The following is a 14620-nucleotide window of genomic DNA, read 5'->3' as shown; positions in this document are numbered from 1 at the left end:
TCTCACACCTTTAGCTCCTCTTCCTTAAAATATCCAGCCATAGATCACTGAGAAGCAGGAGCCCCTGCTTCATCCTCTGCAGGCAGCTGGCAGAGCTGGAAGCACTGGTTGCCAAAGGAAAGCCCCACTCTCCTGTCACTGCAGCCTGGATTCTGAAGGTGGTGAAGCTGCACAGACTCCAACCTGTGCACAGTGAAACTGGAGCTACAGCTGCTCTGATGCCCTGCCTGTGCCAGAGTCACCCCTGCACAGGGCACACACAGCACCGAGTGCTGCAGACAGAAGAAATAAATCATCAGGGTATTGTCAGCAAACTCAAGTCTTCTCCTGAAGGTCCTGCAGCTCTGGGATTCCTGCAATTCACTTCCCCCAGCCTACCCTCCCTGTGGCACCTGCTGCTTTCCTGGCCACAGACAGCAATAGTGGGCACTGGCTCCTTTTCAAAAGCACAAAGTGGACGTCACCAGTCACCAGTACTTGGCATGACTCCAACACAATCTTCAAAATACAAATATTTAATAGAAAAATTTAATTTAATTTTACAAAATACAGATACAACACTACCCAATGTAGCAAAATAATGGAATTGAAAAATAATTTCAAAATATTTAAAGCATTAGGTTCTAAAATAAATAATGCTATCTAAAAGAAGTGTTCAGGTTTTGCAATTAGGAGGCAGTTTCACTATTACTGATCTTTTTTTCAACTTCTTTACAAGTTTCATAATTTATGTAGAAAAATATACAAGAAAAGAATTTGGGATAAAGAATAGGTTGAGTATGTAACATTTAACATAAATAAAAAGCCTAAAGCAAAACCAAAAAGAAAATCAATCATTTTATTTCTGTACATCAAGACTACAAATAGTATTTTAACACTTCATTTATTACCCAAATTAAGAAATTATACATTTTTATATGGTTACTAGTAAACATCTTAAAACCACTCAGTTTCCCCACATTTAAAAGGATATTGCTGGTTACTGCTTATTAAATAGGAAATCCAGCAGAGTTTCCAGTAACAGCAAAATTTTTTTTTGCATAAGAGATGAATACAAATTTGATTGTAATTTTTGATGATTTAAAGTATAGAAGTAAAGTTCAGAGGGATGGACTGATGAATCTTACAGTCTGAACTGTAATTCCTTTTTTAAACTCACTGCAGTTTGCATATGAAACCCCACAATGTGCCTACTACAAGAGGATCAGCTCCTTCCATACAAGAGCAATTTTTTCCCCAGATATCAAATTATATTCAGCAGCATATTCCCACTTACTTTTCTCAGCAGAAATACTGTAGGGAAATGGATATAAAAGCTGTTTAATCACAAAAAAAAAGTCAATTTTGTTAGCGTCTATGGCACAGACATGGCATTTAAGATGGAAAGAAATGATAGGGAAAAGGAATGTGAACACCACAGGCTTCAAATATAAAAGATAAAGCCTGATAACTTTGGTTCAAATAACTTTAATAATTATTACATGTATATTTTTCCAATGTGGTGATTTCTGTATGTACTGTGTATGCAATAGGAGATTGATTCATTTAAAACCAACCAACTAATCCACAAACCTGTACAGGCACAAAAGACAGAAATAGAACAGAGAAAACCTGGAAAGTCACATCCATTCAGAACAGTGTCCAAGTGATAATGAGTCAGCAAAGGTTGAACTTAAAATAATGCAAATCCGTTTTCTTCCAAGTGTTTCAGAATGCACAAGTGGAATATTACACCCATTTTATCTCAGTGCCTACCATCTTGAGGGAAGGTAGTATGAAACAAAATCAGTTTTGCAACAATTATCATAGAATCATGGACTATGCCGAGTTGGAAAGGGCCCATCAGGATCATCCAGTCCAACTCCTGGTCCTGCACAGGACACCCCGAGAGTCACAAGTATCTGAGAGCATTGTTCAAACACTTCTTGAACTCTGGCAGACTCGGGGCTGTGACACTGCCCTGGGGAACCTGTCCAGTGCCAACCACCCTCTGGGTGAGAAACCATTTTGTGATACCCAATCTGAATCTTTCCCAATCCAGTTCCATGCTGTTTCCTCAGGTCCTGTCACTGGTCACCCCAGGGATGCGATCAGTGCCTGCCTCTCCCCCAGTTGTAACTGCAATGACTCCCCTCAGTCTCCTCCAGGCTGAACAGACCAAGTGACCTCAGCCACTTCTCACACAGTTTCCCTTCCAGGCCCTTCTCCACCCTCATGGCTTCCTCTGGATGCTCTCTAAAGGCTCAATGTCTTCTTTTTATTGTGGCACCCAAAACTGCCCCAGCCCAGAGCAGAGCAGGTCAGTCCCCTCCCTTGCCTGGCTGGTGATGCTGTGCCTGATGCCCCCCGGACAGGGCTGGCCCTCCTGGCTGCCAGGGCACTGCTGGCTTGTGTTCAACTTGCCATAAATAAACCAGCACCCCCAGGGCCCTTTCCACAGCCGCTCTCCAGCCTCTCATTCCCCAGTCTGTCCACACAGCCAGGGCTGCCCTGTCCCAGGCACAGAATCCAGTTGAACTTCATATGACTGGTGATTGCCCATCTCTCTATGATTTGTAAACAACTCTGCAATGTAAGTTAAGATGATAGGTTGTCAGTAATGAGCATTTTCATCCTCTCAGTTCTGGGATATCTGCAAACATCTACTTGCCTTCCTTCTAAAAGATTAATTACAGGATGTTAGCCCTGTCTCATCCCAATGCACCGCACAGTACACAACTTTATTGCCAGTTTGCAAAATTATTTATGTTTAAACAGCAAAAAGCCAAAGCTTCATCTTTGGTTAATTCCACTGAGATGTCACTGTTCTTTAAATGTGCTCTTTTTTCACATAAACACAGAAATCAGCCACGCTGCACACAGCATTCATTGTTTTGAGTCATAAAGCAGTGTCAACGCAATATTCAGTAATGGAAGCTAACTAAGAAATTGTGTTTAGAAATGAAACCTATTTGAGGGCATTTGGTAAGACACAAGAGCTGCAGAAATGTAGACAGAATTCCCTTAAAACTGCTTGGGTATGGGTGCTGCTAATAGAGTAGGCACTGGTTCTTTCTTCTGCAGATCATCCAAGTAAGCATTGGTTGGACTCAGCTGAGCTCAAATCCAGCAGCACATTCAATGGCATAGAGGAGCTTGCTGCGCATCAGGTTCTCGTCATAAAACTCGGGAAGCTTCAGCAAGTTCATGCAGGTACTGGCAGTAGGCAGCCTGTCTAAATCAGATCCTCCATTGTGAATGCAAAATGCAGGATATAACTCCTGAAAGATGCAACCAAAACAAAAAAAAAGCCACGTATCAAAAAAGGGTGTACAAAACCTACCCTGTAGCAGCTGGCACACATTTCTGTGAAGTAAATCACTAGATGAAAACCTGTCACAATGACACTCAAATGGCATTTCTTTCATTCCTCATAGCACCAAGACCACTCTTGAATTATGCAGTGTCTGCCTTGTTCCAACAAGATCCACTAATTTGGAATACACAAAGCAATTTATGTGATTCTAAGGAAAGTACAATGACTTGTTATTGTTCATGCAGTCTATGGTAAAAATTTACAATGCTACAAAAACATAGTATCAATGTGCATAGTGAGTCTGTAATAACAAACTTGTCAAACCCTGATTATTCTTGTGCAGAGTTAACTATTGATCTGAAGAACACACTTTAAAAGACATTTATGTAATATTTAATTGTTTTAATAATATCCCATTTATCTTCTTCTAAGAAGTAGTATAGTGAAAAATATATTTATTTGTTACCTCCAAAGCACTGCTTTTGCTGGCAAGACAGTATTCATTTTATCAAATGCTTCCCTGAGGTAAAAAAGTTCTGATTTTAGAAACTGGAAAAAAATTCCAGCTCCAAAGTCAAAAGGTCAATGAGATTCTAAGCTAAATTATTGTCCAAATGGAGGCCTTAAAAGTATTTAACAGCTAAAATGTTGCATTTTTAGTGTTCCTTTCAAAATGCTAATTGAATTCCCCTACTCTAGCTTTAAAAATGGGAAAATGGAGTTCTAAATTGAAATGTCATGCCAAGGGCACCATTTGTTGCATAATTAAATACTGTACAGCGGGAAACTGCAGTAGTTTGGAAGGGAAAAGTATCATCAATTTATTATGTGACCTGATTGGAACTTAACAATTTTCAACCACACTTTAATGATTTCTTTTTTGTCCATAACAATCACATTTATTAAACTTATTAAACTTTAATTAGCTTTAGTAAATGTTATTCTGAACCTGACTCTGGCAATGAAAGTTTAAAATTTTTAAATGATGCAAAGCTAGAGTATGTAATCTATAGGCTATGACCATCAAGGTATTTCCTGATCTTAAATCAACGTGGACTAACTTTAAGAAAACATGCTGGTTGCATAATAAAATGCATACACAAAAAAAATCAGAGTAAGAACCAGAAATTGTGTTTCTCTCAGAAAAATACAGCTCATACACCAGAAGTGCAAACAAATTTTGAGGATGGTTTTTTTGAGGAGTGTTCATGTCTCCCATCAACATAAATACTTGGCTGGTAATACTCAGCACTCCTGTGGCTTCACACTCTGCACCTTCGAAGCTCCAAACAAGGCACTGTCATGGGCTACCAAGACATTCCTGCTGATGACACTGATGACACAGTCACCACTGCCTTTTCTGGCAGCCCTTGGTTTGGAGGTAAATCCCTGCTGACAGGTCCTGCTGCAGCCCTGCCCAGCAGAGCAGCTCTAACGCCCTTTCAGCTGCTTTCCTCTGCCAGCACTGCTGCATGTGCCCCAGCAAGCCCCTTGTACAGTGAGTTCATCTTTTAACTTACTGCTTTCATGATAAAAATTTGGTGACTAATTTGCTTCCATTTTTTCCTAGCCATGTATGTTACAGGCAGTTTGTGGCCCATCTCCCAAATCAACATACAACTGCAGCTTTCCACATTTAGCTTCTTTTGAGTGTGTTACTGTCAGCCTTAAAATTTTTAGACTTTTGATTTTCCATTTCTTCACAAATGTCACACTCGCTACCTCAAAGCTGGGTACCTACATCTGCAATTTCTTCCTCTCCCCTTATAATTAAAGAGGATGACAACAAACAGGAACTTCAGCTTACTTGGTTTCCCCAGCTGTTTCCCAATTCTCCCTTCCTCGTGTGATTGATGTGCACTGTTCTATTTTGGTCTCATCCTGGAGTTTTCCAATTGCTCTTCCTGCTGTCCTGTAAAATACTATCCACTGCTAGAGTACTGTACAGCAATATGGGGGCTTTAGGAGAAAAGCCTGCAGACTTTTAAATAAGGAATCACATAAATCAATCAACAAATACCTGAAACAGGATTCATGTGATTCAACAGCCATTGTCCATTGTCTCCATATCCATACCTATGGACAGTCTTTACTGTTAAAGGGGACCTGGTAAGCATGTTTTGGGGAGTCTAAGACATGACTCATTTCATCCTGAAGCTAACACATGGAACAGTCAGACAAATTACCAACTGAAAGTGCCACTTCCAACTGTAGATGTCTATAAAGGAGTGTAGTTGAGCTATAGATTACAGATACTGAAGATGGAGGATGTTGCCCATTCACATGGTAACATCACCACACAGCACTGAATGTTCCTACATTTTAGAGGAAATTATATGATGGCTGGTTCTTAGCCAAAATTTTGCAGTCCACTGAAATTCATGGGTAGAAAAGCCCCAGAACATCTTCACATTGCCTTGGGTTTTATCAGCAGTACAGAAGATTTTTCTTCATACTTAAGATTCCCTGTAAATAGCAATCTGGAGACTGCAGCTAAATATTTTTCTGCTAAGGGTAATGAACTGTGAGCTATAAGTAGATAAATGGGAATTAGAAGAAAAGAAAATACATGTCCTCCAAATGGTTAATTTAAGAGGATCAATCTTAATAACTGCTTTTATATCCTAAATTGTCTTTTGCCTGACTTGAAAGACACTAGGCTTAACTCAACCTGTTGCTTGAAACTGATAGCAACTCTGTTTCTGCACAACATGAAATGGCAGCAAGGACCTTCCACCACATGCAGCAAGTGCTCTAATCAGTGATTTGCAGGCTTGTCAAATTTCACAGTTAAAACAGAAAGCAACAGAACACTTCATTACATATTTTGAAACTGCACTTATTATGCATGCAAATGCAACCATTAAAGCTGTTGCTGTAGTCATGGATAAGTATTCTCAGATTTTAGATTCTGAGAGAAGAAAAACTTGGGCCAACATCTCCATCATTTCAAAAAGCTTGCCAGGGAGTCAGAGGACATACCTTGAATCCCAAAAGGGGTGGTCGAGAGCAGCTCGTTACAAATTTGAGTAGTTTGCGTTTCTCTTCATCAGTGAAGCTTTCTACAACCCTCCAGAATATTTTAATTACAGGATGGTCTGCTGTGTAGCCACCTACAATGAGATTTAAATGATTTACAGCTAGAATAGTTTTATCTAAGAAATAAATCCTTCAGAAAACCTAGTATCAATCTTGAAGGTTTGGGGAAAATATTATAATCAGTAGGCTTGTATTGCTAACTTCTAGTACCTACAGATCTGTCATCACTACAATTTCAGTTTCTTTGCTTACCAATGGCTACTATATCCCTCAGCTTCTTAAATGCAGTTTTCTTCATTGAATCCTACTTTGAATTAATTTTATTTAGTTTAGCATGTAACTTCAGATTATTGAAGTTACTTCAGATTATTGCCTTTCACTCCAAGAGTGCGAAAAATCTGCAAGACCCAGGATGTTACTGAATGAATCTGCTTACCCTGAGGTAAGCCCAGATGTGAACTGATGATTTGGTAGCTACTCTTTGACTGCATTAACGATAAATGCAGGGAACAAATTAAATAAAATACCTTACATTTTTTAAAAGGAAAATATATGATTTCTCACTTCAGACTCTCTGAGAAATGGTAAGTATCTAAATGGGGTAGTAGAAACTACTATCACAAAGTCATTTGCAGACCTATTTTAAGATCAATCAGACACAGTCAGTGACTAACTTTAATTTAGAAAAGAAACACCCTCAAATTATCTGGCTATAAACTTGCATTTAAGCCTGTCAATAAAATAAACTATGTATCTCAATTTCTCACAGTTTATAAAACTGGGTTATAATTTCAGCCAATTTTCTGAAATTTAGGCACATCTATCAAAATTGACCGAAGGTAACAAGAATGACCCCACAACTTTTTCTTAAACTTAAAAAAGTTATTCTCAAGTCAGTCATAATAGATTTTTTTCCTTAAGCAAAATATGCTTACCTGAATAGTTTGTGAAAGATTTAAGGTCATCCAAACTAATAGGAACTTGTGCACCAGAAGTCAGAACCTAACAGCAAAGGAAACGAGACGGTTGCGTTACAGGAAGAAATCAGCACTAATTTCTGTGCAGAGCACTTGTTCTGTGCAGAGCTAGGCAGAAGTACCTGGATTTCCTGCTGATCGAACATTCGCAGCCACTCGAGGTTCACCACGTTGGCCAGCCCCTGCCGGAAGGCCAGGCAGTGCTGGCGGATCTGTTTGTTCAGCCTGTAGTCAGCCACCAGATGGATGTACGCGATCCGGTTGGCGCTGGTGACGGGAATGTCTTTTCCACCCGGCTTCAGCTCAACCACCTACAAACACAGCCATTCTCACCACCTGCTGAACTGCACTTCTGTGCCCTAACCGTGAAATGGGGCTGCAAAACACTCCAGTAAGTGGTGCATCTGTTTGAAGTTGACTAGTGTACACTCAGGAATATTCACCTCAAAGGAAGACAGAAGATTAAGAGGATTTACAAAGGTAGGTGTTTCTTGTGGTGTACTGTGCTGTGCACCCAGACCTCCAGCTGCCAATGCAGCTCATCACACAGTCCCATGGTTTATCACCAGAAAGCAGATTAAACATAGAGCTCTTTCACAGGAGCTGTCTGTAACACCAAATTCACCAATGCAAATAAGACAAGAACTGAGGTGAAAATACTCCTTGGCAAGCTCCCTGCAGCTTCACTGCAACGTGTCCTGGAAGAGAGAGTAGCCTGTAACACCACAGAGCTCACACAGAACACTATCTATGCATCTAGATCAGGGGAGCTGTGCTTGACTGGCTGGGCTCCTCCCTAACTGCTGCTAGTGAATTCTGCAGGGGTACATTATGGTAAAAGCAATGTCCACTGAGTTAAAATTCAAAGTCTGACACAAGACTGATTTGAAGAATGCTCAGCACTCACAATTCATCCTGTGGAAAATGTACTGTTGTAAAGACTTAGTACATTCAATCAAAGTAAAAACCCCAACCAAACAAATCAAGTCTAAGTATTGTTTTTGTACTGGGAAGCTCAACTTTTGTCCTTCAAGTATACCAAGGTGCCTCAGTATGGGAGAATTTTTAAAGAAAACCCTCAAAACTAAAGATACTGTAATTGCATTAAGATATAAACCAGGTTCAAAGACAGCTTTACATACTCTATTCTTTACTATGTGAGGTTAATTTTGTTAAGCAGCAGCCCAATTGGAAGATATCATTAGACTACTTAAGAGAAGAATGAAAAAAACTTGAAAAGCCGAGATACTGTGACTCTTCCAAAAGCGAAGTATACTATTTCCTTTTTTTTCCCTACATTCTGCAGTCAGCAATTTCTTCACCTAATACAACTGTACACTTTAGTATGTGGTAATGATGACATTTTTAGAGCACAGAGAATGAAACACATGAATAGCTTCTTTTCTAACATGCTACCTAATAATGTGAGCTGTTCTTGTACTAAGCTAAATGTGCAAAACAGAATGATTAAAAATTCACAGTGCTTTTGAACATTCAGATTTTTTCTTGATTCATAGCTCTTTAAGGCAAAAGAAACCATTAAGATCTGTGAATTCTGACTTCCCAGATAACACAGGCCAGAGGATTCTGTCGAGAGATTCCTGTATTTAACTCCATAAATCCACAGATGAGTTAGAGCACATCTACAGAGACATGCAATCCTGTGATGGAGTATCTACCATTTTCTTTGATAAGCTACCACAACCTGAATTACAATAGGTGTTAAAAATATGTCTTACTTCCCACTTTAATCCTTCAGCTGCAAGCTTCTGGCTTTTGTTAGCTCCTACAGTAAAAAAACTCAATACTCCACCATGTCTATGTGCAGGTACTGATAATGCTTAAACTCTATTCCTGCAAGAATTAAGCAAAAGGAAAGTGTCAGTGTAGGTGACTCCACTTCACACTCTGCACACATTATCTTGCTCCCTTTGAGAAGAACCAGGGACACAAGACCCAGCAGGGCTCTCTCTGGGATCCACCCATGGCAGAGCCTGGCATGGGACAGAGCCAGGACTGTTTCCAGAGGGTACAGCCAATGCCTGGGGCCACTGGCTGGCCTGAGGGTGAGAGGATTTCTACTGGCAAAGTCCACATGGAGTATGAATAGAAGTGTGGGACATGTTCCATACCATAGTGGAAACAACTGATGAGAAGGGGCCCCTGCACTGCTGAGCTCTCTGTCTTTCATCCCACTGTAGAAATTTTACAACAGGCATGGGAAAGTTAATCATCAGATTAATCCAATCATTGACAAGAAACATTCCAATTTTCTCTTCAAATCCAATGGGTAAAGTTTGTTCATATCCATTGTCCTTATTTCAGTGTTGAAGAGCTTAATCAGCTCTTTCCTTCCTCCTCAATATATCCATGATGTATTACTTATGGGCAACAACTTCATTAATCTTCCCAGAGACTTTTACACAGAACTAAAGACAGGTTTTTTTTTAATTTTATCCTATAAAATACCTTTAACAAAGCATAACAAGACCTGAAAGCTTTCTCTTATTTCTTAAAGTCTCGTCCTCTTTAGCTTTACAAGATCAGAACAACCAGTGATGTTCCACATGAACAGATCACTGTTGTGACCTCAATATTAGTAATATTTCACTATCTGCCCACTTACAAACTTTCTCTACTTGTTTTGCAGGACTGCAGAATCCCTTGGGGTTTTGACACCATTTAGTACCCTCTCTCTCAAGTATGGACACACTGAATTAGGCCATATTAAAATGCATTAAAGCATATTTGTATCACCTAACTCATCAAGCATCTCTTAAGAATATGGACACCAACACTATACTAATAGATATCACTCCATGTGCATACAACAATTTCTGTGAGATAAGTATTTACACTAAAAGATGCTTGAACTGACCTCCTTCCTAAAATAGTCAAAGAGAACTACTGGCAAGGTGTTCTATAAAACTTCTGTATTTTAAGATTCATCCCAGCACTATGTGAAGTAAAATGTCTGACCTTCCCTGCAGGCCAGCAAACAGAAATCAGGACACAGATTAATTTACATTTGCATTGCAATAGCACTGGCTCCACAGTGCTCTAGGGATGACAGGAAAGCTGTATTCATTCTATAATAAAAAGCTATTCTCTCACCATAAAGATCTTCCTGCAAAACAAAGAAAAAAAAAGTGTTGCACTCTTTATGACTGCTATTTTTAGAAAACAGGACAAAGTTGTTTGTTTTTTAAAAAATTCTATTATTCCTTTTTATTTTTATATTCTTAAGTAGCAAATCTTGATTGCTGATCCAGCAACATTTCTGTAGCTCCCCTTCCTCCCCAGAGCCCTGCATTGCCACAAATACAGGCACAGCATTCAACTGAGTGCATGTCCTGGGTTTTCCAGAGACCAACCTATCCATTTTCAGAGTTTGTCAGTGTGAGGTTAATTTCACCACTGTTGCATCACAGTATCACCCAATACCAAAACAAAAGGGATAACAGAACACAAATAATAAATATATTATGCCAAAAAGGCTAAGAAGGATGTAAAACAGAAAACAGTGACACTTGGTAGGCATAAAACTAAAGTAAAGGTAGATGCACTCAATGTTTTCATGGCATTAAAGGAACTGTTATAGAGTTCCCACTTAATTCTAAAAGTCAGGAATGATTGTTGAAGAGTTCCTATTCAAAAAAGCTACAGTACAACTTAATAGATCTTAAACGCTGTAGCAGCTTCATTTTTACTTTTATCCATCCGGCTTTGGCCACTAGATGGGGCAAGACAATAACCCAGGTTACCCGGGACTGGCCACACGCGGCAGCTACAGCCCAGGGTCATCCATTCCTATTCTGTAGATCTAAGTTTAAACAAACAAACAAACATTTGAACTTGCTTTGGAATCAAAATCGCATGTACTAAAGGCAGTCAAATCACAGAAATAATTTAGGTAAGTATTCAGATCATTCAGATAAATTCAATTCCCTGCTCATAAAGTGAATCTTCAGAATGAAGGGGGAATACCAAAAGGGGACAGAAACGTCCAGTATGAACACATCAAACAGGTAGCTCTTCACAAATCACAGAACCTCCAGTGCAATTTCATATAGCTCTTATAGGTATTCAAGAACTCCTACAAGATAAGAATCTTTTTTCTTTTATCTTGGGCTCTGATCACTTTTGTTCAACCCCTACAGTTTTTCTCCCTTTTGAAAAGAAATCAATAATGTTTTGGTTTTTTTCCTTTCCCTGTCATCTGCCTTCCAGATGTTAATGCAGTAATTCCAGGTAGGAGATATGAATACATAAGAAAGCATTTTCTGTAAGTGTTACAAGTCTGCCTGAGAAGGCTCAGCCTCAGATTAATTACTTTGCTGCTGAAAAACCTCTAAAAACATCCATCTATGCCATTGTATCCTAGTAAAGAGGCTGTCAAGACAGAAACTTTGAAAACTCTTTTTAAGGCTTCAAAAATCTCCCCCCCAAGAAATTTAAAGGCAAAGAACTCCCCTTTGGTGTTTTCAGTGACAGCAATGGCATCCACATCTGTTTAAAAGCTCAAGAAGGTGCCCCAAAACCAAGTTCTGTAGGATACAGATTTCACAGAAACTGCTGCCATATATATCACAGTGCTTCTCTGTGGGTTTGTGCTTTTACACTTTATTTATGGAATCTTCTGATCACACTCAGTTTGTGATCCATGTAATCTCCAGTATGAGAGTGAGACTGATACCCTCAAGCAGAGTTTCTGGAGTACAGTACCCATCATTTCTGAAGGAAGAAGAATGAGTATCTGCATCTCCCTCGTGCCCTGGACAGCCACAAAACTCGCCTTCTTCACTGAAAGAAGGGGAAGTATTTTCTTGAGTTTGCTAACCTTATTCTTACAGACCTTTCATAACCATCACATCTACAAGTTAAAAGGAAAAACTAAATGAATGTACAGACCTATGACCACAGGCTGACCTCCCCTGAGACTTTGCTACTGGCCACCATTTTCTGCAGGAGACCCAGCAGCTGAAATGTAGGCTGGGATCACTGCATTAGATAGATCTTTATCAAAAGCTGTTTGGGGTGGAAGATAAGGTTGATGGCATAGCTCCCCTAATTAGCAGGTCTAATGTGCAAATTATTAAGTACCTTTTTCAACTTCTGGTGAATGCACTTTGACAATAGTTTAATGGGGTCTAAAAGCACATTACAGGATTGGAATCAATACACTGATAATATAATTTCTACCTTCTACTACTGACAGAGGCAATGGAGCCCCTTTTGAATGTGTCTTTCATTGCAGATAATGCTTTTGTGCCACAATTGGTGGATGGACACTGTCATGGGGACAGCTATTTACAATGATAGATTTATGATGCATTTATTGGGCACTAATTTATTAAACACTAAAGTGGTTGTTTAGCTAAAAACTACGTATAATGTACATTCAACATAAGGAGTGCAAATTAAGCTCTTTTCCCAAAGTGAATTAGCCTTACCTTGGCACAGTCAATTAGTATGCAATGGTTCCACGTCAAATAGCAGATAAAATGTATTTATCACTATGAGGTTTATTAAGGTAATGAAATGAAGTATAAAAAGAGACTTGATTGCATTGAAAGACAAGACAGTGACAAGTACCAATGGGTTCTGTTGAATTAGACTAACATGCAGTGAGCCTCATAAAAAGATGGTGATACTTCATGGGTAAAATGCTCTCTCTTCAAGTACAGAAACAGCAAATCAGCATCAGACTATTTACATTTCATCTTGTTACTCAGTAACTCACTATTATATTAAACCTTCCTTTTAAAGTTATGCCAAACAACTACAAATCAGAAGCCTTGAAAACAGCAGCCATAGCCCCCATTTTAGTTAGATACTAAACTGAATTTGTGTTAACTGTGACCAACAAAAGCCATTACTGTAAGCAGAGTTAAATAAATAGTTTTAGAATTCAGACTTTCCCCCCATTGTTAAAAATCCCAGGTAATATTGAAAGCTGTCATTTGGTGTGCTTTGCTCCCTGGAACCCAACCTCTGGGTGCTCCAGACCTCAGTTTAGTACCAGCCATGCAGAGCACACAGTACCACAGAGCAGGCACTCCAAGAAGTGCTTTTGGGTGCATCTGTATCACATCTTTATCTCCAGTTTTTGAGCATTTTTCTAAAGACAGTGCAGGTCAGAAGTTCTCATACAGGGAGTGGAATCCAGGGAGGAAAATGACATATGGCACATGTTTAATATTAAACCTTACTTATATCAGGCAACTGTTGCCTCTCCTTAGCATGCTTTAGGAACCCCAAATCTGAGGGTACTATTTAAAAATTTAATGCAATTCATATTTTAAGATCTTCCAAAATGGCAAGGAAGTGGATGACAGAAGAGTAAGATAAAATCCAAGCCTGATGCTGCTCAAGCAGAAGTCTTGGCCAGCAAACTTGCTATGACTTGCTATGAGCAGAGAATTCAAGGTACCAATTTCCAGGACTGGTTTCTGCATCTCAGTGGTGCTGCTGAGATGTGCAGGGTCCTGGATTCCCTGAGCAGCCAACCCCAGAGCACTGCTCACCCCCTTCTGGAGTCTCTGTTTCTTCCTTACAAGAGGAGGCTGAATTCAGATCCTGCTGCTTGTCACAATGTGGTGAGGGGTCTCCTGTTTTCATCCAATTATATGCCATAATCAAGTGCAAGTTTGAAATTCTCAATTTTAACTCCCCAAAAACCTAAGAGGAAGCATGACAAGAGACTACCTAGGAGGCCTCCTGCACTAGCACACTAAGGCAGGCTTTTAGATCTCCAGTGACATTTATTTTCTACTATGAGTGATCTTTAGTACACACAACAGAGCAAGTAGAAGCTGTAATCAAATTATATTGTGCAACTGCATTAAAAACTCAGATTTAAGGACCTAAGTAACTGTTTTTCAGAAGCACTGAACACCATTTATCCCCTTTGACTAATCTGGTATCTCAACCCTTAAAAAAAAAAAGGGGTGGGGATAAAAAAAATAAGGTTTGTCAAACTTCAGGCTCTCTTACTTTAAAAATTACAGATAAAGGAGACAATGCTCATCTCAAAATAAAGGGTTTTTACTATAATTATTATTTAAAACCTCTCTGACTGCTAACTGCAATTCTAAAACCTGGCACTACTTCTGCAGTTTACACATCATCTGAATTCTGCTATTATTACAAGTGCAATTCAAGAAACAACACATTTTTGTTCAAGAAACATTCTCAGGAAATAGAACTTCATATGTATGACTGCTAGAAAATAATCACTGCAGTTTACTCCTTAAAGGACCAGACCTTTAAGTAATCATCAGAAGTTATTTTTAAGTACAAAGTTACT

General features: G+C 39.2%; 1 protein-coding gene across 1 annotated transcript in view; it reads right to left on the bottom strand.

Moving 5' to 3' along the window:
* Positions 1-499: 499 nt before the first annotated feature.
* UBE3C (ubiquitin protein ligase E3C) overlaps positions 500-14620 on the bottom strand; it is a 69747-nt gene continuing 55626 nt past the window's right edge. The window contains exons 20-23 of the mRNA XM_079300305.1: positions 7434-7622; positions 7270-7336; positions 6278-6408; positions 500-3260 (exon numbers count right to left, since the gene is read on the bottom strand). Of these exons, the coding sequence (XP_079156431.1) occupies positions 3090-3260; positions 6278-6408; positions 7270-7336; positions 7434-7622 (558 nt within the window). The 3' untranslated portion in view covers positions 500-3089. The remainder of the gene's footprint in view (positions 3261-6277; positions 6409-7269; positions 7337-7433; positions 7623-14620) is intronic.

The sequence above is a fragment of the Erithacus rubecula genome (assembly GCF_903797595.1).
Source record: "Erithacus rubecula genome assembly, chromosome: 3".
Lineage (NCBI taxonomy): Eukaryota > Metazoa > Chordata > Aves > Passeriformes > Muscicapidae > Erithacus > Erithacus rubecula.
This window is presented reverse-complemented; position numbering and strand designations above follow the sequence as displayed.